This window comes from Papaver somniferum, chromosome 5 (assembly GCF_003573695.1).
Source record: "Papaver somniferum cultivar HN1 chromosome 5, ASM357369v1, whole genome shotgun sequence".
Lineage (NCBI taxonomy): Eukaryota > Viridiplantae > Streptophyta > Magnoliopsida > Ranunculales > Papaveraceae > Papaver > Papaver somniferum.
Genome location: NC_039362.1, coordinates 207,343,472 through 207,370,295, shown reverse-complemented (window position 1 = coordinate 207,370,295; position 26,824 = coordinate 207,343,472). Strand labels below are relative to the sequence as shown.

The window sequence follows — 26,824 nt, the reverse complement described above, 5'->3', positions numbered from 1 at the left end:
TGTTTCATGGGTCAGAATCAGGGTTGTCATCAATTTATATTTTGAATAAAATTCCGTGATAGACAATTGTATCCTCATCTAAATATCGCAGACACCAAGATAATCAAATTATTTACGGAATCCCACACCACATTTGGTCTATGGCATTCAGTCATAGATGCGTTCACTTATCCTAGTTACCTATATGTAGTCTTACAGACACCCGAGCCCAGTAAATGTTCCTATACTACTGCAGAGTAGTAAAATGGATATCAGGATGACACGGAAGGAAGGCCGAGGGATGCTAATAGTGTAACTTTGGCTAATCTGAACTGGTGAGCTGAGATATGCAAAATTCATATGACAGGCCAAGAAGTGGTCAGCTGAAATAAGCAAAAATTTCATATGACCGGTCGTATTCAAAAAAGTTTGCAGATACTAAAGTTATGTGAAGAACCTCTTTGTCGCCACTAGGTGGTACCTCATTTTGATTATCTACCATCACCACTGTGTCCTTAAGGGTCTATTCACCAGTATAAGCAACCTCTTCAACTAGATTCATGACATGAAAAGGTCGAGCGGCTGCTAACCTTCAAAAGTATTCAGCTCATGGAGCATCCACATATATATGCCATGTGCGAAGGAATCATAGAAAGACATTCTCTACAATGTGCAATAATCAATTTAAAGAGTATCCCAGCGCTCCTTCTAAGCCGCATAGAAGACTGATGATTCTTCTACATGCATATTGTGCTTCAGTTCTACAATACATAGAAGATCTCCAAAGTACAAAAAGGCTCTGTGCCACACCATATTTCTTGCTGCAAAGTTTAGGACCTATACACACAGCACAGCTAACGTAATACAACTTTGATCTATGAATTCAAAGTCTTAAAATATTTATCATATGTTTATACAGTATATAACAACAATAAATTAGACAGTAGAAGTCATTTGACATGACAGGGCCTGATGGTGGGTTTGAAAAGATTGACCTGCATCTCTTCATCCATCGCTCAAGAAAAAGCTTTTCTAGACAGATTCTTGTTGTCTCCTCCCCCAAGAAAAACAAAATTCATGTTATCTTTATTTCATTATTATTACCAATTATCAATTTCACTACACTGCATACTATAATCCAAATCATACAAGAATCGGTAGCAAAAAACAAAGAGCTATCTAGGCTGCAGAAGAAAAGAGAGAAGAAAGAAAAAAAAAAAAAACAAACAGACGATGCAAAAGAAGAAAGGAATATAAATGGCACAGAGAGAGAGAGAGGGGCAGAGAACCAGTGTTTTATGCAAATCCATCGGTGATTTCATCCTTTTCAGTACTAGACTTCATTTTTATCTTTCCCCGTCATTTTTATTTCTTCATATACCACAGTTGATAATAACGAGATTAAATACATTAGTACTAACACCAACTGATCAACTTAGTGCTTACACATGCAGTTAATTAGCTGTGATATATCCATGATTAGTAACATATCATTATATATATTGATTGATAATCTCATCACTTACTAATCTTTCGCGTTTGAGTAGGAGTTCTTTCCTGAAATGTTGCCAGATTAATTTACTTCTTCTCCTTATGTTCATTCTTCGCCGTCTTCGCCCCGGGAGATAACAAGAGCTGCTGACTGAACTAATTCAAGACATAACCTAAGTTTATTAGGTTCAATATGAGAAAGTCCAGGGATAGCACCTTTGAAAAGGAAATCAGATGTCAATGTTCTTAAAACATCAAGTGGTGTAATGCCATCGGTAGTTCTAACATTAGGATCAGCATGATGATCTAATAAAACAGCTACCATATCTGGACATACCATCTCAGCTGCAATATGCAGCGATGTTTTTCCTGTTGGACCGGCTTGATAGTTAACATTAGCTGCACCTAGTTCAAGCAGTGCTTTAACCACCTCTCGACTACAATTTTCAACTGCATAATGTAAAGCAAGTGATTCGTCAAGGTTAAGTCCTTCGCCCATTACCATTAACTTAACAAGTTCAACATCAGAAGAATCTAGTGCTCGTCTCATTCTTCTAATCTTTTGATCTTCGAGATCAGCTGATATACTGAGATGCAGATGGTGATAGTTATTATGGTCATGGTTTTGGAGTTGATGATGGTGCTGGTGATGTTGAGGAACAAAAGAGAATTGATTCTGCTGGGTGGTGAACAAGGAAGACTTTAATCTAACTTCTTCGATTTTAGCTACAACATCAAATGGCAAGTGTTTAGCAAGCATTTCTGGTGGAAGACCGGATTTAGCAACAAGGTGGGAACATGTACTCCAGAGTTGTTGCATTTCTTGTTTCCTTGATACTAATAAAACCTTCATTACATCTTCAATTGAAGCTTTTTCTACTATACTTGCCAAATGCCTCTGAAAGGTAAATAAAACATCAAATTTGATAAAACGATCATGATTTATACTAATATGATTGAAAAACAACCGTAAATTTTCACTATAAGTATACAAGAGATGAACTACCCTAAATTTTCTTCAGCTTAAAAATGGGGAAAGTTGAGAACACAAAGAAAAAACTGGAAACGGAATTAAGACGACCAGATTATGATGTCTAGATTTGGAATGTTATCATGACATGCAACAAAAGAAAAAGAATTAAGCAATATACAATTCAATGATAAGAAGATAATAATAAAAATTAAAAAGAAATGAAATCCAAGATCTAATTTATTTTACTATTTAATTAAGTAGTTAGAGTAAATTGCCCCAAAGAGCGTTAATTATCCAGCTAGAATTATATTTATATCTAAATATGGTTGATAGTTATTAAAACAAAGTCAGATCCAACTGTGAACTGCCTAATTACTCCCCAAAGAGAAATTTAACTCTTAGAAATCTGAAAACCCTAATTTGTAAACTAATAGTAGTAGAATTCAACCCAAACTTGAAATTCTAATGAAGTGAGAAAGAACCTGAGTAAGCAGTACAAGCTGCTCAACACCAAAAGAAAATGCAGCAGAAAGAACATCCAGAGCAAGATCAACAGCTGAACTGCAATGAGTATGCCAACAACCCCTTTCTCCACAATTAGGTCTTGGTTCCTGTTTTTGAGGAACAATTGAAACTTGCCCACTGTATAAGAACTGCAACATCAACAAGAAAACCTCATAACCAATAGAATTCACTGGTATGACAGTCTGTGGTGACGATGATACATGCGTTCCATTAGGCGAATCAGAAGAAGGAGATGATGATTCTGAGAAGAATTTACGAAAGAAAATACTTCTTGCAGCCAAGATGCATTTATGTGCATGAACAAGTCGACCTTCCACACTGAAAGTTACATCACTGAAAGCTTGGCCATTAATGAGAAGGTTAAGATAGTCTAGAGAGAGAGACTTAAAAGAATCTTCAAGACTCATGTTGATGAAGAAGGAAGATGGCAGTTGAAAACTAGGTTCCTTTTCTTTTCTATATAGGGAACTAAATGTAATCTAGTTCTAGCTGTTGATCAGAGCAGAATTCTTCCTAGTTATAGCTGTTAGGATGAAAGAGAGAATAGAAGAAGAGAAGAAGATGATGAAAAGAAGAAAGAAAAAGAAAGATCTGTTTTCATCCTCTCTCTCACTATATATAGTGATTTAGGGTTATTTCTTTTCTTTTCTTTTCTTTGTTTTGTAAGTGTGTGATGGTGTCTGAGGGTAGGAGAAAAAAATAGCAACTTTTGGTGGCTGTGCTGCGTCGGTCAAGTTTTTTGTGTTAATAAATAATGACTGTGAGATTTCCACTTAATTTTACACGTTAGTTTTGTACCACACATCTTGTTTCAGCTGACGGTGCAAAGGTGTGACCAAATCGGTATAATACACAATATTAGACTCGGGTCAAGCCACGCCGAGACAAGCTGCATACTCTTGTTGTTTTTTTTGGTAGGATCAAACTCTTGTTTTACTCGCAAAAAGAAATCGCTTTGGAAATCCTTTTTATGTCCTATGGCTATGGTAACAAATCTCAAAACCTCTTTATCCCCACTTCATTCAAAATGCACAAATAGATTAGACATGAAAAATGCAGAGAAGGACAGGAAGAATGGTAGAAGTGATGATTTCGGATGCTTCAATGAATTTTGTACAACTTATTAATTATATAATTTTTCAAGAGCTGGGATAGAAGATTTGATTGTATTTCTACTTGGTCAAGTAGGTAAAAATACAATCAAATTTTCTTTTCTGACTCCTGAAAAATTATATGATTAAAAGTTCCTGCTTCAGTCACCACAACTTTTTGTTTCCTTTTTTGGTCCTTATGGATAACAAGGAACGATATAGTTTATTAGCAGCAACAGCCAGATTCGACCAGCGTAATGCAAATGTCCATCGAACTCCAGCAAGAGTATTAATGGGCACTGGACAACCCACCTCCAATGCTACATGGGACACACCCATATGCAAATCCTGCACAAAAAACTATAGCAACATCAACCATCTTCATGAGGTGGATTAAAACTTACTTCGATTGGATCAAAATCAACACAGATGGAGCATCAAGAGGTTATCTCAGAATAGCGAGGCTGGTATTATATGTCGAAACGGGAAGATCAATACCATATTAGCAATAACACAATCGCTGGGCATTACCACCACACTTGCAGCTGAAACTTTGGCCATTCTAATTGCTTCTAAAGCGGCAACAGAATGGGGATGGCCAAAAGTTCAGTTCAAAACAGACTCGGAGAATCTAATGAGATTTCTAACCCTAGAGACCGATTTCCCTCGGCATATATCTAATTTGATTGCATAAATGAAACATAGGTTTGACCAAAATCCAACAATACACGATTTAGCATATCTACAGGGAAGGAAATCAAACGGTGGATGGTTTAGCGAACAGAGTAACGGATGACCGCTCTCAACAACTATACGAGACCATGTATAAATAATATTGTAAAAGGTGTCCCTATTGGGATAACATACTCCCATGTAATCTCATCTTAATCTAATAAATTCCATGCTTCAGAAAAAAATGACACTTTGATCAAATAGGACCGACTCCTAGAAATTGATGCCCCAAAATATCATATCTTAGATATGGTGATACATGTTTGCACATAATTAAGAATTTTTTTTTTCTTTTTCCAACACATAAAAACAATCTTTCTTTTTTAGTTTAGCCTCAGGACAGATGATAAATTTCAATAAATTTGGCATTTTTTTAGTAAGAAGACCCATCCTAAATTACAAAGAATGATGTCAAAACTTCTTAAGATTAAGAAAATTTCAATTAGAGACTCTTATTTAGGTGCTCCTTTGTTCATTGATAGGTCTAAACTCAAAACTTTTGACTCTATTGTCCAGAAAATGGAAGAAATGGTAAGAGGTTGGATGAGTAAAATTCTTTCACAGGCAAGTAAAGTAATACTCAATAAATCTATTCTATCCAGTCTCCCTATTTTTCAAATGGGTCGTTTCATTCTTCCTAAAAAGATAATAAAAAGGATAAATGCGATTCAAAGGGATTTCTGGTGGGGAAAAGATTCTAACGCTAGGGGTCATTATCCTATGGCTTGGGATTTCCTTTGTGATTCAACATCTGTAGGAGGTATGGGTTTCAAAGAGGCAGGAAAAATGAATAAGGCTATGGTAGCAAAGATAGCGTGGAGATTGGTCTCACAACCAGAATCTTGGTTAGCTAAGTTGTTAAAGTCTAAGTATTATAGGAATAAATCCATTTTTGGCTTGAAAAAAAAAATTCCAATGCATCTTGGATCAAGAAATGCATTTTGCAAGGTATGTCTTTTGTAGATCTATTGGGAAGTAGGGGATGGTCAGTCTATTGGTCTTTGGAATGATAGATGGATTCCTGATTTAGAATTCCCTTTAGGTCACTATGGTCTCAACAAAAACCCCTTATTAACACTTGTATCAGACATGATTGATCCTGATACTTATAAGTGGAACCAACTCACAATCTCTGCTACTTTCCCTCATGTTATTGCCCAGAAAATTCTAAACATTAACCTGTTTAGCTCTCTAGAAGATGGTTTAGAAAAAGATAAAATTAGATGGTTATTAATCAATAATGGAATCTTTACAGTTAAGTCTTTTTATGATAATCTTAATATGACCGTAGATCCATCCGAGGCAACACGCACTTTTTGGAAAATTAACATCTCTCAAAGAATTAAAATATTTTTGTGGAAATGCTTAAATGATTCCCTACCTGTCAGACATAAGATTGGTTCTTTAGATCAAAATTATATTTTCTGTAATTCTGAAATTGAAACTTTGTCTCATTTGTTCTTTGAGTGTTCTTTTGCCAAGTCTTTGTGGATGCTATCTCCTATGGCTGGTAGGTGTCCTGACTTGGGACTTGGGAACTGGGTCTCCTTTTATAGATTATTTTAATGTTTGGAGTGTTATTGGTAACTCAATTAGCATATACTCAGCCATTATAAAATGTTGGCTGATATGGAAGGAGAGGTGTTGCAAAATATTTGAAGATATATCTACTTTTTCTTTGAGCATTAGCCTTGATGTTCTGAGACACTTACAATTTTGGAAACCGGCAGAGGACGCAAATATGAATAAAGCTAATGTTTCACATCAAATTGAGAAAACAAATTTTTATTGGAATCTTCCATTAGCAAACCAGTCTAAGATCAATTTTGATGCTGCTTGGGTTTCAAAATCCTTGATTTCGGGTTTTGGTCTAATCTTAAGGAATTGTGCAGGGAACAATCAAGGAGAAAAATCAGGATTCTTTAGAGCAACATGTCCAGAAAAGGCAGAGGCATTAGCTCTTTTGTAGGGAACTAAATCGGCTAAAGATATGAATTTAAAAGATTTCTTGATGGAAGGGGATTGCGATAGAATTTTGGCTTTTACGCAAGGGAATAACAACTTAGTCAAATGGCAGAATGAATCGATTCTCAAAGAAGCAATTCTCATTTTATCTGGTTGTGATAATTTTTTGGGATTTATCTACACACCAAGAGATAGTAACCAGGCTGCAGATAAGTTGGCAAAAGAGGCTTTCAAATCGTCTCTTCATCAAAGTTGGACTCTAATCATGCCAAATTTTCTTTCTGCAATTTTAATTTTAGACAAAATAAATTGTAGGTCGATTGCTTTGTAAAGTTCAGTTTTAGAAAATTCTGTTTTTTCAGAGGAAGAATACATGTTGGCAGGTTATAACATTAGGATGTCAACTTCCTTGATGGGAACAATCATTAATATTTAATATTTTCCTTTTTCTTAGGATCAGTCTGTTGATTCCTAATGTTCTGTTTTCTCTTTCAATATATAACCAATTCACAAAACAAAACAAAAAAACAGGTTTTTTTAGTCGTTAGACCAAATTTTGATTATAAACAATATTTTTTTCTGACAATATCAAAAAGATCAAATCGGTGAGCTGTAATTATTGATAATAATAATAATAAATATCATAATCAAAGATATAAATTAATATACAATATAAATCATAATCTCCAAAGTAAATCAATAGATGTCAATATTATTATGTCTACCACTCGCTCTAGATGTATTTACCTTAAAACGAGATTCTACCACTCACTCAGGATGCGCGCTGACAGTGTAAAGATTTAGCGAGATCGACGAAAGATCGAGTTAAAAGTGAGTACATATATGCATTTCTTGAAGAGTCAATACAGTCTGATTGGCGCCGATAGACCCGGTTGACCAGCCAAGTGGCGAAAAGCGATTCTTCCGGGACAGACAGACAATGATATCTTCGACGAAGATCCTCTCCCATGCTTCTTGAATGATGGAATATCATCCAGCGAGCGAGGGAAGCAATCATGATTCGTTCAACACCCACTCTAAAGTTCGACGAGCGAAAAATGATATGTCATCCACTAGTCATGTGATTGTCTATATAAAGGAAGAGAAAATACTGAGTGAAGGGCTGAGATATTTTAGGGTTAAGGGATTGAGAGCTTTAACTTATCCTGTTTTTTTGAGTTTGAATACATACTGTTTGTTTGTAATCATCGCCATACATCGTGAATCGAATCCGTGGGTGTAGTTTTTAACACCGAACCACGTAAAATTGTTTGTGTTTCTCATTCTGATTATTTAACCATTGCAGTTAATAGTGTTTGGCTTACCATCATTTAATTATCCGGTTGAGATAATTTTCGGTGTAGTTGCAGGATTTCCCGCGGTTACAAGTAGCACGTAGAAAAATTAATACCGAAAAGTAAATAAATATATTTTTATCAAAAATGAATAAATTTAATCAACCGCTTAAATAAACAATTACAAATAAATAAATAAAAAAAGGTCTTTTGTATGCTCTAACATGTAGTTCTACATTCTCGATGTGGGTCACATAAATTTATCTGATACTCTTGTATTAAGAAAAAATAAATAAATAAATAAATAAATAAATAAATAGTGCCATTTTTGGTAGGGGTCAAATTGTTAAATCTTGTTCTCCTCTTGAATCACTATAAAAAGAGTCATGCTACAGATGTAGTTGAGTTCTTGTAGTGTAGCCTGTATGCTACTCTTTTATTGTTTCTAGTGTTGTACTCTTTGACATATTTTTTCTTCTTTGAACTGGACTCTTCGTTGATGGGTAATAAAAGTTTGTTTGATTAAGTAAAAAGAAAAAAGAGTATATAAATATATTTGCCTCAATACAGAGATACCTAATTTTATTTTTGTATTTCTCATGATTACTCAAGAGCAAGTCTTATGGTGGAATCTAAACTATTCCAAGTGTGGAAAAATCATGGAATGTCAAGTGTAGTGGCTTCCAAGTTGGGGTCTTCTACAGAAAATCCAAGCAAGGTTCCACGATTTCGTGGAAGGGTTCGTGGAATCCATCTGAACGCCAATAAGAATAGCGCTAAAAAAACGCCATTAAGAATTGCGTTTTTTTTTAATCCATAGATTTAAAATGAGTTGTTGAAATCTAACGGCTGAGAAAAAAGCTTCATTCTTAATAGTGTTCTTTTAGCTCCATTTTTAATTGCGTTTTTTTAGCTCCATTAAGAATAGCGTTTCTACTATTCCACCATTACACTTGCGCTTCCATCCACAGTTCCAAGTGTTGAGGTGGCGTGGAAGATGGAAGATGGATGGATTCCACCATAAGACTTGCTCTAAAACAGATTTCCTTGTTTCTCATTATGAAAAATCAACTGATGATGGGTACAGCCAAGTGAGGGAATGCTTGACTCGGCTTGAGCCGAATAGTATCAGTGTATCACCATACTGTCAAGTGGACTCGGAAAACTTGCACCATCACGATGTGATAACTGATAAGAAGTAATGTGCTGAATTAAGGGGAATGTTTAAGTCTGTGAATCCGGTCCCATAAATAAATAAATAATAAATATATTTCTCCCTAATAATTAGAAACGAAAGAAATGATGAGATCTAATGAGGGAGACATTTATGTCTTTTTTTCTTTTTTTTTGAAATCAATGGGGGAGACATAGATATATGAGTGAATGACAGAAAATCTATTGCTGCCTCTTTTAGTATTATTATTTATCAAGTTTGCCCAATTAGCTAGCTGCTAGCAGCTCACATCAATCATAAGAATAACCCTGATAATTAAGTAGTGTTTTAGCATTTTGCCTTCATAACACGTTATTTAATCAAAGGTTTATTAACACGTTATTAACTTTTAACAAAGCACGCGTCAGTAAATATTAAATTACGTCGATCATAAAAAGCAGAGGTCTAACATATTTAAACAAAGTACAAATAGAAATTAAAAATGTGCAACATCTATATTAACAGGGTTAACTGCATTTGTTTAGTTTTGTTTAGGTCCCGAAAGTACAACTGGATATTCTCAATGGTGGGAATTGCTCTCTTTGACACCCACATAAGTTGTTGCTCTATATGTTCGAATCTCTTGGAGTCTTTTTTTCCGAGTCTTGGTTTGGTCTCTTTCTTATTTTTATTTTTTCTTGGAGAATAATCTTGTTTTGTTTATGAAGTTCCGGCCGGGGCGCTTATATAAACCTGTTTGAATTCTTTTTTTACAATCAAATCGATTACTATCCCCATTTTAAAAAGATAAAGTGTATTTCATGTACAAACTACGTATAAAGCAAGCCCTATCATTTTAAAACCGAGGGAGTAATGAATGTCAATCCTTCCTTTTCCAAGAAAAACGAAGATGGTTAGGATCGTTTTCACATTAGAAAATATTCATAAAAGTTTTCTCAACAGTCGTTGCTCTTGTTTTTGTAATTTGGCACACTCATATAACATTCTTTCTGGTTTGTTTTTCCTGTATATATAATGTTACTGTATAATTATTCCTTCAAGAATGGAGGTGGGAATTACAGTCCTCATTGATGATTGCTTGCTCTGTCGATAGATTTACTAAACATATAAAACCCCATATTTAATTAATTAGGTTTCACTTTCCCTCGTCCTTTTTGTAGTCTACCTTCAAAGGAGCACAAGTGCTTAGTGCATACCCTTTTGTTTTTCCAACCTCTCTAGAGAGAACCTTGCAAGTTTTGATCGATTGTTGATGATTTAGGCCATTTTGGATTTAGGCCACATTTTGGATGAAATATAAGATGCATGTGGCTGTAGGTGAATATGAATATGAATACAGTACTGATGGTGTTTATAAGCTATACATAGCCTATAGGCTACAACCAACTAGTCCTTTAGATACATCATTATAGCTCTTTAATTACCCTCATTAATTTGTTGACTAGGGACATTTACATGTGAGACCAAAGTTTTCTTCTTTTTCTTGGTGGGGCAAAAGGTTAACTACAGGACTTAATTACGAATGAAAAATGAACAAAGACATATATGGATAAGAAGAACGGCTAATACAAACTAAAAATTCACCTCATGCCAATGAGTATCTTAATTCTCAACAAAATCAAAGGAGCCTTGTGGATTAGCTAAAAATAAGCTTGTTATGTTCCTAAACTTTGACAAGATTATGTTTTCCTTTCAAGCAGAGCTTGGTTTAGGCTTAGTTTGGAATTGTCGTGCTTTGCTATGCTATGCTGTGTAGAAAAAACAGTTGAATGTTCGGTAAAATATAAATTAAAGTTAAAGCTGATTAAAAAAACGATCAATTTATGTTTGGTAAAATATCGGATTCAATTATTGTTATTAAAGATCTTTTAAAAAAAAAATGGGAAAAGATCAAATGTAATACAAGAGGGCTATAAATTCATTTTTATCAAAACTATCAGTAGCTATACTAGCATTTTATAAACTTTTTAATGCAGTTTGGTAGACATATGCTAAAGATTTTTAATCCTTACTTCCTTGGTAACATGCTCCGCTGCTGAATTGTTATTATAAGTCATTGAATAAAATGCAAATCGTCCACCATATAGCTTGCTAGTAGGCCACTGTGCATCACATAGTCATGAAAAATTTCTAGGGTGACTTGAGTTCAATCAAGCCTACATGACATAGTAGCTTGTAAATATATTAGAGAGTGATTCAACATAATAACGGCATGTCGATAATAACGGCTTGTAAATGTCCCTTTTTCTTACATCATTGATTCAAAAAAAAAAAAAACATGTTTGAGCACCTGACCACTCACAGTACTTCTGGTTGCCGAGTTCCCATTTATATATGTTTGGATGGTGTTTCTTTTATAAAGTCCTCATCAAAAAAACAGCACATATCCATTAGTTATAGTGCCAAAATGAAATATGCGAGCCAAAATGTAGAATTAAAGATGAATTAGCATTGATAAAGGGCATTGTCTCTGCATGCAATGGTTTTCCAGCATAAAACATCGCTAGTTTTAGCTATCTTGCCAGGAACCTATAGCAAATAGCTTGAGCTATAATGAGTTTCTCCAAATCTCTCGTACCATTGACAGATATGCAGCACCGGTTTGAAATTACATCTTATTTACTGTTAATGATGTTTAAAATTTGGCTCTTTGAAAGGAGGAGTATAATTTCGTTTTTGAAGCCTGGGGAGTAAAGTTAAAACTTGTACAAACGCCAATAATTCCACTGTAAAATCCATTATTTCCATTTTTAGAATACTTTACTAGCAGGACCAATAGTCATTGAACTTGTGAAATGCAAATCGTCCACCATATAACTTGCTAGTAGGCCATTGTGCATCACATAGTCATGAAAATTTTCTAGGGTGACTTGAGTTCAATCAAGAGATTCAAGACTACATGCACAGTAGTTTGTAAATATATTAGAGAGTGATTCAATATAATAACTGCATGCGATATGCCAAATGTTCCTTTTTCTTACATCACTGAATCTGAACATCTTTGAGCACCTGATGACTCAATAGTACTTCTGGTTACCGAGTTCCTATTTATATATGTTTGGAATCTTTGGATGGTGTTTCTACACTGTTCTGTCTGAAGTGTTTTTGGATGGGTGGTGATTTGTTGCTTTTTGGTGAATATTATCGACGCAAAAAAGTACTTTAACCTTTACATTATAAGCTTAATAAAAAAATTACTTTTTTTTCTATCATTACAATATTAGTAATTTAGAATTTTTTAATCGGTAAAACTGAAAGGGTTTAAATTACTACTCACTGATAACTTTGATGAAACCGGATGTGCTCTGGAAATATATGCGTCCTGCAGTGTGTGCACTATTGCAGATAAATAGCTGATTATGCAGCAGCAGCAGCTACATACAAATTTGAAAAAACAGCATTTAATAACATTAACTACGGTGGGGGGAAATCAATGAATTGCACTCGAACAGTACATCAACTAGAAGTTAGTGACCTCTGATCGAGTAAGTGACACTGTGACAGTGGTTTAGTCTGGGGATTTGAATTACTAGAGACACCACCTAGATCCGTCACATACAGATCCAGAGTCAAGTGTAGTAGGCTCAGAGAGAAAATTACTGTAACAATAATTTCTTTGTTCGTTATAAATGGCGATCGATTGATATAATAAATAAGACTGTCGATCGTGCACGTGTGTCAGAGTGTATTTTTCTGCCTCCTGCCTAAAAAATCCCGTTTGATTGACATATCCCTGATTTTGTCTTTTTTATAGATATTTACTACTCTTCCACCTTACTACCCTTTATCACTGACACCTTGATTTGACGCTTGACAATTCAAGCTTTACACCCCCAAATTTCACATCAATCACCATTATAACACTGTTGAACTTCTTGTTTCTGCAACCACAATTTTATAATTGGGATGTGAGGAAATTATGGATGGACAGCAGTTCTAAAATCTTAACGAAAAGAAAGAAGAAGAAGAAATCAATGAAAGTCTAGTCAAACAAGCCTGACACAAGAATTCATTAATTTCGTACTGTACTGAATCCGGATTTGGATTAGAAATGCAGAGGTGACAGGTTTCAGTTTTAATACAGCAGCATACGTTTGATTGTAATGTTTTTTACACTAATTGCAACACTTGGGTGAAATGAAAGAAACTGAACCCTAAAAGAAGAAGGATCCGGGGTCATATAACTCTGTTACAAGTAGATTGGGATTTTAATTTTGAAAAAAAGAATCAGAAACATACTCGGAAGTATTTGTTCTTGTGTTATAAAAACTTGTACTTGTGTTTTTAATTTGTTATTGTCGTTGGAAGCACTAATGATTTTTGACATACCATCTTGCAGCCCATCAAGAGGGAACCCAGTGGGTAGGACTCGTAGGGCCGTCTTAACGTTTTTGGGTTCTCTAAAAATGAAGCATTTTTGTATTTTTTTAAAAAATTTTTTTTTTGCTTTTATAAGTAAAACATTTCATTAAAAGATTAAGACTCCAATATTAAATTTATCTACTAAGAGTTGCCTTAAAGTACAGGCAGGAGGGGATGATTTCCATTCAACAGTTGAAATTAAACGCCTAACAAATTTTGTCAAAAAGTTGCAACTTGATTTTCCAGTCTTTTTTATTTTTTCCGAAAAGGAGGTAAAGACCTCATATATTCCTTTGGACCTCTATTGCCTCGTTGTTACGAGGAAGAGAATTGATTACATTTGTATTCCGGAATTGGATTTCCAGATTGATTAAAAGTGTTCTAAGGTTTTTCCCTGTCCAATATTTGATGATACCAAATTTGTTACAATAAGTAGAGATATCAGCTGCTTGAGCTATTACAAATCTATTTTCTAATATGAAACCTTGCACTTTAAAGTTTATGCAATTGTTTGCATTATAGCCAAAATCTTCACTAATCTTGAATCTATATTCTCTAGCTTGCGCATACATTTGCGCCAACAATTTGAGAGTAGGCTCAGAATCGCTTCGGAAAATTATGTTGTGACCATTCCAATGTGATGCCCATTGAAAAGCGACTTCAGCTCCCTTCAGTTCCAGCTCTTCTCTAGTGCTGCAGTCGGCGTGCACTCCCCAAGCTTCTGTAGAAGTACCTGAAAAGTTATGAAGTGTCTGACCCACAATAGAAGTAGTAGTAGCGATTACCATCATCATTTTCAATGTCTATAGTCACTGACATGAATTTCTTATCATCATCAGGATCATCTGTAGTTATTATTAGCTTGTCGTCATTCATAGGGTTATAATATAGGGATTGCATCATATCATAGTTTTCACTGCTAACATTCGAGAGACTATTAATATACTTGACAACCAATTTTGTAGTTTCAGCACTATTTTGTTTGTGTTTCTGAAACACAAGATTGCATCTTGCTTTCCACACATGTCAAATGACAACGCTACAGAAGGCAGACCATTCCATAACATTCCCATTTCCATCCTGATTGTTTTATATGTCATCTAGCCAGTCATGAAAATTGTTTGTCCCATTAACAACATAACGCATGTCAAAGTTTAAATACATCCAAATTTGGGATACAAAGTTACATTGCAGGAAAAGATGTGTAAGACTTTCATCTCCACTATTGGATAATTTACAAATAGTATCTATGTTTGGTAATATGGATGCCATTCTCATGCTATTAGGAAGTATGGAATGAGCTGCCTTCCATACAAATATTTTAACAGCAGGGGTTACCTTCATGTTCCAGATTTTGCTCCAGTCCATATTGTCATAGCCAATAGAATTCAAGGAGTTGTATAGAGATTTAACAGAAAAGGTACCTGAATTGTTTAGGTTCCATTGAGGTTTATTCGCCCTACTTGTGAGAGGTAACTGGATACTCATGATGATGTTGATAGTCTCCTGATCAAAGCAGACAGCTAGCTTGGTTAAGTCCCAAGTTTTCTGAGAAGATATTAGTTGACTCACATTCACAAAATTTCCAGCTTCTCTAGTATGCTTGGCTAGGGGAGGTTTGACAGTTGGGATCCAATAATCATCCCATATGTTTATATTCTCGCCATTACCAACTCTCCATATGCTATTTTTCTTTATCTGATCAAAACCTGATAAGATTCCTTTCCAAATCCAGCTATCTTTATGTTTAGGTTTAGAATTAACATGCAAAATGTTTCAATTAGGATAATGTTTAGCTTTCAAGATGGTGGCACAAAGAGAAGATGGGTTTTCTTTGAGTCTCCAACCCATTTTAGCTATCATGACAAGATTAAAATGTTTCATATTTTGGAGGCCTAACCCTCCTTCACTAACAGGTTTGCATATAGAATCGTAATTCTTTAAGTATACTCCATTTTTTCCCTTTTCTTTCAAACCATGTTCATTTTTCACTCACCAAAAATCTCTTTGCAGTTTAGTTATGGTTTTACATATTTTCACCGGTATTTTAAAGCAATTCATTTGATAGACACTTAAAGAAAAAGTGACATTTTTTACCATTATTGTCCTACTGATAAGCACGTAAGTGCTATATTTTATACCATATTTATATTAGTTAGGACTCGATATTTTTGACTAATAATACTATTTTACTGCTTTTGTAGAAAGTACGAGTGAATCTTGATCATCCCGAAAATAAACGGTTAAAGTTGGAGATAAACGGCTTTTGCCAGCAAATTGAGCAAAATCACTCGCGGCACCAGAAAGAGACAACCACTTTAATGTTCATTTGCCACAACACCAAAGTCATGTCACGCCAGCAGATCATAAGGTGCAAAAATTGTCTTTGCCAAGCAAGTTCGTGTAATCCACTAGTGGGTAAACAAGAAGATGGTGAAGACTCGAATTAGTGCTGTGAACTTTGTTCACAGACTAAAATGAAAACTAAAGTGGGACGTGGCTTACTCCATTACCGCGTGTCTTATTATCATCAACATTTCATATGGGTTTCTGACAAGTTCTTTGCATGAACTGAGGAGGCGTTAATTGAAGTCTGTGGGATTATGGAGGTGTTGCTCGGAGTCCGCAGTTGGCAATAGTTAGGAACCGAGTTCAACTAGCAGTTCGTAGTTCTCGACTGGGATGGAGTTTTGTTGGCAGATGTTAGATGGAGCCGAGATGTAGATGGAGAGCTATGCATTCGGTGGTTGAACTGTTGCTACTGATGCAGGAAAGAACAGAATGGAAAGTCAGTGAGCTCGTGAACAATGGAACTGAGCTTCTACTCAATCTGAAGTTGCTCTGCAAATTTCCAGCTGGAGTTTGTGGCAGTGGTGTTTACATAGAACGGTGAGAAGTTGGCTGAGCCGTGCAACCAGCGAGGACGAATGGTGATGGTCTCTACTGTTCGATTTCGAAACACTTACCAGTTAACAAATGGGGTCTGTGGTAGTAATGGATTTTATCTCCGAAATGGGAGGACATTGAAGAAACATAAGAAGTGAATCAAACTGGTGGTCGTTGTGATGGGTGATATCCCAGTGGAGTTTATTGGCGGAAATACTTGAAGACTTCACACGAATGGGTGGCTCCTGAATTTGCAGCAAGTGGAGATGTATATTGACTGATATTGGGGCTGTACACAGGAGTTCTGACGAATTTCGCAGACGCGGACGGTGACAGCAGTTGTTGAATCGATGGTGGTGCTGTAGTTCAAATGCAAAGTGGCTGGAGTGAGTGCTATGGTTTGAGATTATATGATGCCTGAATTCTCACTTAAGGTCTGTTAGTTTGAAGGAGATGGAGTTGCTGTTGTCACATGGAGGAATGGCTAAAACCGATGTTTGTGTCTGGGAAGGAGTTGGCTGTTGATTGAATTAGTTGCAATTGGTTGAGCCGTTCGGACTGGTGGAAGATGTGAAAAGATGAGATGGCTGCAGTCGGTGAAGGCGAGTGCTAGGTAGGCGGACAAAGAATAGAAGTTGGCAAGGATGCCTAATGGCCGGTGGTTGAATGGGCTTTTGGAGATACTTCTATAGTCCAGTTAGAGGACTTCGCAGCGTTTTATATATTTCGAGATACAACAAAAAACTGGAGGAGAGGAGTTCGTACAACGGCGAGAAGCTGCGGCTACTGAGCCGACAGCCGGAGAAGAAGAGAGTACGCCGCTGAAAGGAATTGGGTTTGCAGTTTTGTTTCTCCCGTTTCGATTTTGAATTCCTTTTAATATGTTTATGGTTTTTGAGAAAGTCATGTCTTGCTAGATTATTGTAACTAGGGTTTATGGATTGAAATCACTTGGGGTATTAGGCTATTTTGGTTTGGTTATATAGCAATAGACCGTCATGATTTGAATAGATTAATTCTTGAATATTGGTTATTGGTTGATTGAAAAATTAGTTGTTGCTTCACCAGTTTTAAAAACCTATGTGCTTAATGAATTAGTTTTACAAATATGTGTGTTTTATTATTTGATGATCCATACTTCGGTAAAAACTTTGATGGGTTATGCTTAGAAAAGCCATATAGAATTTGTGAACCTATATTTAGTTTCGTATAACTTTCTCGCTGATGCAATTTGATGGTTCATGCTTGGATTTAGTCTTTTGATATGCCATGCTTAGGATATACCAGTGATATTTGCGGCTCTAATATATATAATAGGTGATGTCAATATAACGAACAATAAACACATATTCATAATTATGTTCCATTTCAGTATTTGCAAGGAAATAGTGGTGGATACCAATAAAACCCTGGTTACCGGTTCTTCCATTGGATTCGTTTTGTCAGTTTAATTTATTTTCTTTGTTTATATTCAATTCTAAAATCCCAAAAATCATTTCTGGTTAATTCATTAGAGATATTGATTAGAGTATTACCACCGCTCCCTGTGGGTTCGACACGTACTTGCCTCTGTCTACTTGTTAGACACCGTGCGATTTCGGTTATTATATACATATAGGCAATCCCGAAAGCCTATCAATTTTTGAGGTGGTTAAATTTTTACTTTTCTTTTTCAGGAATTTTCTTGCAATTCATGACCAGCTGTTGAGCGGGTCTATTGTAGGTTTGCAGGTATATTATGAGCAGCTGTGTAGCGGGTTTAAAATAAAAAAAATAAAAAAATATGACCACCTACCAGCAGTGTTAAGGTTCTCCTTATTCCAACTCAGCAGTCTTATTTTGTCAATCATTGGCTCAAAACATTTAACTTTGGATCTGTTAGTAAAAAGAGGAGAGCCTAAGTAATTATCATTAATAGAAATTGCTTGAACCTCTAGAACATTGGTGACCTGTTTCCTTATGCTAGGAGAAGTTTTGGTGCTAAAGAAAACCCAGACTTACTCAGATTAATCATTTGTCCTGAAGCTGTACCAAAGTCAGTGAAAAACTTGACTAAATTTTGACTAGTTGTGGCATTAGCATCACATAAAATGAGACCTTCATCAGCAAAAAGTAAATGACTAACAACAGGGGAATTTGTCGAGATTTTAATGCCTTTTAATTTCCCTGAGAGTTCTGCATTCATGATGGTCCTCGAGAGGGCTTCCATACAAAATAAGAACATATAAGGAGACATTGGGTCTCCCTGTCTCAATCCTGTAGAGGGTTTGAAGAAACTAGTAGGAGAACCATTAAATAAAACAGCTAGGGTTGTAGTATAAATACATTCATGGATTAAGTTACACCATTTGTCACTAAAACCTATATTTTTCATGATTTAGATTAACAAAGACCACTCTACCCTATCAAATGCCTTTGACATATCAATCTTAATACCCATCAGACTTTTCTTACCCTTTTTGTTTCTCATTTTATGGATTAGTGTTAGAACATTGCTCGGTCGAACTCGCATGCGTTGCTATCTCAAGCATGTTTGTCAATGTTAGTGATCAAAACTATAAGTTTTGATTTCTAGTCTACTATAGCTAAGTCTTGGACTAGGATAGAAAGTGAAGTTGAGCTCAAGAACTCCATGGAAATCATCATACAAGACGAAGGATTACTCAAGGAACTGGTGGATCTTCATCGACTAAAAGGTATGTGGAGACTTGAACTTATCTATCACTCAAAATTCTATCTACTCTATCTCTATTCTGAGAAAAAAGTCGTTTTGTTATATAGACTTTGATTATACACATTTGCTATTTCGAGCCGAGTTTATCTCGCCTATCTATTTTTCGAAATTTGTGTTGGTAAGCTTTTGCTTTGGCCAAGTTCATCTTTACCTAGTGACGAAACTCATGTTATGTTTCAATCACTTTGAAAATTGCTCTGACGAAAAATGGTTTGTGAATAACAACTATATAACGTCCTCTGAGAATGTTTCAATGATTGAAATGAGAGTTTAGATTATATAACCAATGATGGATATAAGCATTGTGTGGTAACACATATATGTATAAGTCATTTTTCCTTTAACCGAAGTTTGCGAACTTTATTGATCAAGAGAACCGGAATAGTGGCGTGAGCTAAGTCCGCGAACTCAGTCCGTGAAATGGCGGAAGTTCTCGACCCGAGAATATCTGCTGGAGTTTGTGAACTCCTTCCGGGAACTTAAGTCCGCGAACTAAGTTTGCGAACTTGAGTTGGTTATATTTAAAAACGATTGTTTGTGAACTTATTCATATTAAATAAGGAATGCTAAATGCAAACCGTGGCTATATAGTTCATGAACCGATTCGAGAGAATCAAATCGTTTTTGCTTCAATTGTGTCTTGTGTAGTTACATAAGATTTCCTTGCAATTGAACAACTCTCTAACTAGTTCATTTGAGTCATTTAAAATAGTTATGGTGAAGAAGAACATGGTTGATATGAAAGTGCTCATATGGCTAACCATTTGGTTAACTCCTGTTGAATTAACAAATGTTCATGTTTGGGTAAGGTTACACAAACCCAAAATAGTACATTTCATTTGTGTGTAACAAGCTAAGTTTTCGATCTAACGGTTGAAAGATATTAGCTTGAATCTAATCAGGTTTTCATCTAACGGTGAATATTGAATGCTTTGTTACCAAGCTAACATTAATTGCAAACCCTGATTTGAAAGACTATATAAGGGAGAACTCTAACAGCTGGGAAACCTAATACCCACACCTTCCGCGTGATACTTGTTGTATTAGCTAGAGTCGATTCTCCTTTAACCATAGGTTTTCTTCTTAAACCAAGTTAACGACTTAAAGACTTCATAGGGATTGTGAAGCCAGACCGATACTACTTTCTCGTAGTTGTGTGATCTGATCTTGCTGATTCTATCGTGTTGAGTACAATCGTAAAGATTGGCTTGAGATCTTTATCTCTGATAGGTAAGATAGAAAAGTAGTCACAAACATCTTCGTCTCATCGTTTGTGATTCTACAGTATCTTCTTTTGTCACGTCGATTAAGATTATTGTGAGGTGATTGATAGTACTAAGCTGTTCTTCGGGAATATAAGTCTGGGTTATCAATTAGTTCATGTTCACCTTGATTTATCAAAAGACGGAACAAAAACTTGTAGGTTTATCTGTGAGAGACAGATTTATCTATTTTGTAGACTTTTTTGTGTGCTACATATTTGTTTATTAAAGTCTTCGACTTTGGTCGTAGCAACTCTTAGTTGTGGGTGAGATCAGCTAAGGGAATCAAGTGCGTAGTATCCTGCTGGGATCAGAGACGTAAGGAGCACAAATGTACCTTGAATCAGTGTGAGATTGATTGGGGTTCAACTACATTCCAGACCGAAGTTAGTTTGTAGTAGGCTAGTGTCTGTAGCGGCTTAATACAGTGTGGTGTTCAATCTGGACTAGGTCCCGGGGTTTTTCTGCATTTGCGGTTTCCTCGTTAACAAAATTTTGGTGTCTGTTTTATTTCTATTCCGCATTATATTTTGTTATATAATTGAAATATCACAGGTTGTGCGTTTGAATCAATCAATTGGAAATCCGACCTTTGGTTGTTGATTGAAATTGATTGAACCTTGAACATTGGTCTTTGGTACCGTTCAAGTGATTTCTCTTGTATTCAATTAGACTCGCGGATTTTTATTTGCTTGAGTAAGAATTGAATCAAGAAAGAGAGATATAACTCTTTGATATACTTTATTAAGATTGAGTCTTATTGATTCTCTTGAAAGTATAGTGGATTTTGTCCATACAGATTCCTAAGCGAAATATTGGGTGTGGTTGTTGTACTCCCGCTTTTTTAATTGGTATCAGAGCAGGCAAACACGTTCAAGACCTCACAAGTCTGTGTTTGTAGCGATCTGACTCTATGGACAGTAAAGTCTCTAGAAACGCTTCACCAGGATTAAAAACCAATCGTAGAAGAAGTTCTAATAAACTGGTTATTCTCCATAAAAATTGGTTGAACAAATTAGGATCAACTCTGATCTCATAGCAGAAATTGCAATGCTTAAGGATTTGAAATCTGTCAAAATCCCTTTGATGGGTGTGAATAACTCCAGTTTTTCCTCTCTGAAGAACAGTCGTAAGTCAGATAATAAACAACGTTCGCATGTTGTGAAAACTGATATGACTCAAAACTTTTCTAACGAATTTAAAAGTGTTGGCCCATGTTTGTTTTGTGATTCCTCTAGTCACTTTCAACATACTTGTATGTCCTTCCAAAAGAGCCTGAAAGTTGCAAGTAATCTTCACACGAAAACTAAACAACTTAGTGCTTCTCTAAAAGGACGTACAAAACTGTTAGAGCATAGCTTAGTCGAACTCGCATGCGTTGCTATATCAAGCATGTTTGTCAATGTTAGTGATCAAAACTATGAGTCTTGATTTCTAGTCTATTATATCTAAATCTCGGACTAGGATAGAAAAGTGTAGTTGAGCTCAAGGACTTCATGGAGATTAATCATACAACGACGAAGATCTACTCAAGTGACTGTGGAACTTCATCAACAAAAAAGTATGTGGAGACTTGAACTTATCTATCACTCAAAAGTCCTACTTCTTATGAGACAAAAATTCGTATGCTATATAGACTGGATCATACACATTTGATATTTCGAGCCGAGTATATCTCGCCTAAATTATGTGTTGGTAAAGCGTTTCGCTTTGATCGGGTTTATCTTCACCTAATGACGAAAGTCATATTATTTCAATCACTTTGAAAATCGCTTTGACGAGAAATAGTGTAACAACTATATAACGTCCTCTGAGAATGTTTCAATGGTTGGAATGAGATTTTAGGTCTATATAACCAATGATGGATATAAGCATTGTGTGGAAACACATATGTGCATAAGTCCTATTCCTTAATCCGAAGTTTGCGAACTTTGTTGATTGAGAGAAACCGGAGGAATTGGCTTTGCCAAGTCCGGGAACTCAGTTTGCGAACTCAGTCTGTGAAATGACGGAAGTTCTCTTGCCGAGAATTTCTGCTGGGATTTTTCAAAAACTCGTTTGCGTGTTTAGTCCGCGAACTGGCGGAAGTCTCCTTGCCGAGATTTTCTGCTGAGTTTGGAAAACTCTGCCGGTTGTCTTAAGTCCGCGAACTTGTTTGCGTACTTGAGTGGGTTATGATCTAAAGATGTGCTCTGAACATGAAACTTAAATTACTAAGGAATGCTTTATGCAAACCGTGGCTATAAAGTTCATGAGCCGATTCATCGAATCGAATCATCTTTGTTACAATTGTGTCTTGTGTAGTTACATAAGATCTCATAGAAATTGAAAAACTCTCTAACTAGTTCATTTGAGTCAATTGAACTAGTTATGGTGAAGAAGAACAAGGTTAATATGAAATGCTCATATGGTTGACCTTTTGGGTTACTATGTTGAACCAACTTACACGTACACGTTAATTTGGGCAAGGTTTTCACAAACCCAGTAAACGTATATCTCAAGTGTGCGTGACAAGCTAAGTTTTCGATCTAGCGGTTGAGAAATATTAGCTTGAATCTAAATCAGGTTTTCATCTAACGGTGAATATTGATTGCTTTGTAACTAAGGCAAAACCCTGATTTGAAGACTATATATAGGAGACATCTAGCATTGGGAAAAACGAATTCCCACATGACTCTGTGGTACTAGTGCGCTCGCTAGAGTCGATTCTCCTTTAACCTTTGGTTTTCTTCTCTAAAACCAGGTTACCGACTTAAAGACTTCATTGGGATTGTGAAGCCAGACCGATACTACTTTTATCGTAGTTGTGTGATCTGATCTTGCATCTTCAATCGTACGAGTACAATCTTTGATTGGCTTGAGATCGTGAGAGTTCTCTGATAGGCAAGATAAAGAAGTCACAAACATCTTCGTCTCACTTTTTGTGATTCCTCGAAAAACCGCTTGTGTCGTCAAGATGGATTGTTGAGAGGTGATTGATTGATGTAGGTTGTTCTTCGGGAATATAAGACCGGATTATCAATTGGTTCTTGTTCACCTTGATTTTATATCTTAAGACGGAACAAAAACCTAGGGTTTTTCTGTGGGAGACAGATTTATCCTTTGATAGAATTTTCTGTGTGAGACAGATTTGTTTATTATCAAGTCTGCGATTTTGGGTTGCAGCAACTCTTGGTTGTGGGTGAGATCAGCTAAGGGAATCAAGTGCGCAGTATCCTGCTGGGATCAGAGGCGTAGGAGTACAACTGTACCTTGAATTAGTGGGAGACTGATTGGGGTTCAACTATAGTCCAGTCCGAAGTTAGCTTGGAGTAGGCTAGTGTCTGTAGCGGCTTAATATAGTGTGTATTCAATCTGGACTAGGTCCCGGGGTCTTTTTTCATTTGCGGTTTCCTCGTTAACAAAATTTCTGGTGTTTGTGTTATTTCATTTTCCGCATTATATTGTTTATCTTTATAATTGAAATAATACAGGTTGTGCGTTAAAGTTTAATTGATTAGAGATCCGACCTTGTGGTTGTTGATTTCATTGATTAACACTTGGACATTGGTCTTTGATACCGTCCAAGTTATTCCTTGTATTTGATAAAGACTCGCTATTGTTTTTATCTTGAGTAAAAATCAAATCAAAAGAGAGATATTAACTCCTTGAGATACTTTTATCTAGATTGAGTCTGACTGTCTAGTTGATTCTCTACCATATTATTTTGGAGTTAGTCCATACAAATTGCTAAGAGAAATATTGGGTGGTGTTGTTAGATCCCCGCTTTTTCAATTGGTATCAGAGCAAGAAAACACATTAAAGACCTTACAAGTTTGTGTTTGTAGCGATCTGATTATGGAAGAGTCTATCTCTAATAACGTACCAGTTCAGAAATTACCAGATGATTTTAAAAGCTTGGATTCACCTGAGAGAACTGTCACATCTAAGTCAATATCTAAGCATTCTCTTGATGTAAAAACTGTTGATTGGGAAACTCTCCTAGAAGAACAGTTGGATGAACTTTCTGATGAAGGTGATTCAGATATTGATAAAGATGTTGATGAGGAAGTCTCAGAGTATGTTAAGTTTTTGGATTCGTGGAAGATGAAGAAGATTACAACTTCTCATGTCTCACCTCTTCTGACTCCTCTCTGTCGAGAAAACAAGAAATTGAGAAGATGTTACGCAGGTGTTTATTTTTTGAATCGTTCTTGCGAATCGATCCTCAAGGATTCTGAGGAAAACCTACGTATGAAATCACTTGAATGTGATAATCTTTATCAAAAGTACTTTTTGTTGGAAGAGAAACTTGCCGAATCTGAAGCAAGGTTTAACTCTCAGCAAACAAGTTTTGATGACAGAGAAAGCGCTTATCTCGCTCGAGAAAAACGCCTTGAAGCTGATTTAGCTGCTTCTCTTGATAAAATCAAGATGTAGGAAGATGACTTGAAAAAGTTCAATACTAGTTCAAGCAAATTAACCACTATGCTAGGAGCAAGTAAAAATCATCGTTATACACGAGGATTGGGCTATAAGGGAATAGATGCTCCAAGTATTAGCAAAGAGGTAAAAATTTTCAAGGCTAGTGATTCTTCTCAACAAAAGGTTTCCACTGATGGCAAAAGTGAAATACCTTCCGGCTGTTAAGGTTCAAAAGATCAAAGTATATCAACCTCCAAAACCAGCACACATGAATCCGGGTAAGAACGTTCCTTATATTTGTCATTATTGTGGAAACAAAGGTCACCTGGAAAGGAGATGTCGTTTTCGTATAAGGCATTAAAAACTTCATGATATTCTTGTTTGGATGTCAAAAGAAGTTATTGAACCGGGATCATATGTTACAGCTAACACTCTTGACATTACAGGTTGTAAACGTCCAACCTTTAGGCAAAGGAATCAGTGATGTGATAATCCGAGATTTCCCTATAAACGTCATACGAAGTCTTTTCACAATTGTAATGATTATCGAAAGAATAACTTTGTAAATACGAAGACAAGATCTGATGCTCCAAATTGGAGAAAGACTAACTTGCAAAAGAATAGTCAATCCAATTCTCTTTCGAGAAATCTTGAAGAGAGTAATGGGAAGAAGGTTCTGGTTGTTCCTAAACGCACTCAGAAGTGGGTACCAAAGAAAGCCAATGATGCTTTGAGTGTGAAAAGGAATGATCTTCCAGAAAATTCCATGACTATGGAGAAGGTAGTATCCATGATGTTGGAACTTAACAATTTTTTTGGAAAAATGGAATTGGATGTGAAAGGTTCTAAAAGCAATCTCTTTCATGATAATCCAAAGGTCACTTGTGGTGAGCAAGACATTGTTCACCCCAACGCAACTTGATTGTGTTGTAAGTGCATCCTCACCAAGGAATGTCCTATTATGTATACGGTGAGGGAAGCACAAGAATTGGGACATACAGATTATGTTCGGTAAGGCGGTAGAATTCGATTGGATTCATCTAAAAAGGTATGTCTATAAACTTGAGCAAGATTTGTACTTTTATTTTCTTAGAATACTTATAATAATCTTGCTTATCGTTCATTTCTACCTAACTTGATCTGTGTTTAAGGTTCTTAAATGTTTAGGTTTGAAAATAATAGTTCGGGATGTTTGGACTACATGGTACACATACCAAGTATGCATAACAGCATTCAAAATCAAAATGCAGAGGTTTAAGTTCGCAAACCCGTATGCATACTTGACGTCGATATTCGGTAAACTTTCTTTGGCCGTAACTTCTTCGTCTGAACTCGGATTTACCTCATTCATTTTGCATTCTCTTCCTTATTGAATTCCCTTCAAAATGGAGATGAGAATTGTTGAATTTGGATGAGTTAATTTTGGTCTTTGTCCTGTCTCTTGTTTTTTAGTGTTTTCTCCGTTTCGTTGCACTTGTTCTATTCTCTTGGACTTGGGCACTGGGATTCTTGGAGAAATCCCATTCTAAGCTATTTTGTGGCTGTTACAAGAGTGATGTTGGTGAATCACAAAGAAGGAAGTTCGAGAATGGATAGTAGTTCACATTTCTATATATTCTTGAGTGTTCACAATCATCTCATGTGAACTATGGTGCATAGTCTTCAATGAATTTGTATGTTCTTCTTTGTTAAGGAAATCTTTTTATATGCTTTTGGTAACCACTCTTGATATAAATCCGTGCGAAAAATATTGATTCTACCTTCTAAGGGCAAAGATTGTTATTGTAGTATTAATATGTTTTGAAGTATTGCAATATTTTTATGGGATATGTATTGTTTGCGTCCGTGAATTTGAAGGTCCCTTATTGTGTCAAAAATAAAGTCGTTCATAAATTGATAATTCGTATTGATGAAAGGACGAATGGATTTTTGACAATTACAAAAGTTACGC

The 26,824-nt window shown here is 35.8% G+C and overlaps 1 protein-coding gene across 1 annotated transcript; it reads right to left on the bottom strand.

The window, feature by feature from the left end:
* Positions 1 to 1,213: 1,213 nt before the first annotated feature.
* LOC113278490 (regulatory protein NPR5-like) lies at positions 1,214 to 3,534 on the bottom strand. Its single transcript, XM_026527311.1, has 2 exons — positions 2,926 to 3,534; positions 1,214 to 2,368 (listed from the first exon to the last, which is right to left on the bottom strand). The coding sequence occupies exons 1-2, from the start codon at positions 3,373 to 3,375 to the stop codon at positions 1,577 to 1,579; spliced, it is 1,242 nt and encodes a 413-aa protein (XP_026383096.1). The 5' UTR covers positions 3,376 to 3,534; the 3' UTR covers positions 1,214 to 1,576.
* Positions 3,535 to 26,824: the final 23,290 nt, after the last annotated feature.

Excerpts from the sequence above, each read along its gene's own strand:
- LOC113278490 (XM_026527311.1), bottom strand. The coding sequence starts at position 3,375 with ATGAGTCTTGAAGATTCTTTTAAGTCTCTCTCTCTAGACTATCTTAAC. Across the intron at positions 2,369-2,925 it reads AGCTTGTACTGCTTACTCAG|AGGCATTTGGCAAGTATAGT; the intron begins GTTCTTTCTCAC and ends TTTACCTTTCAG.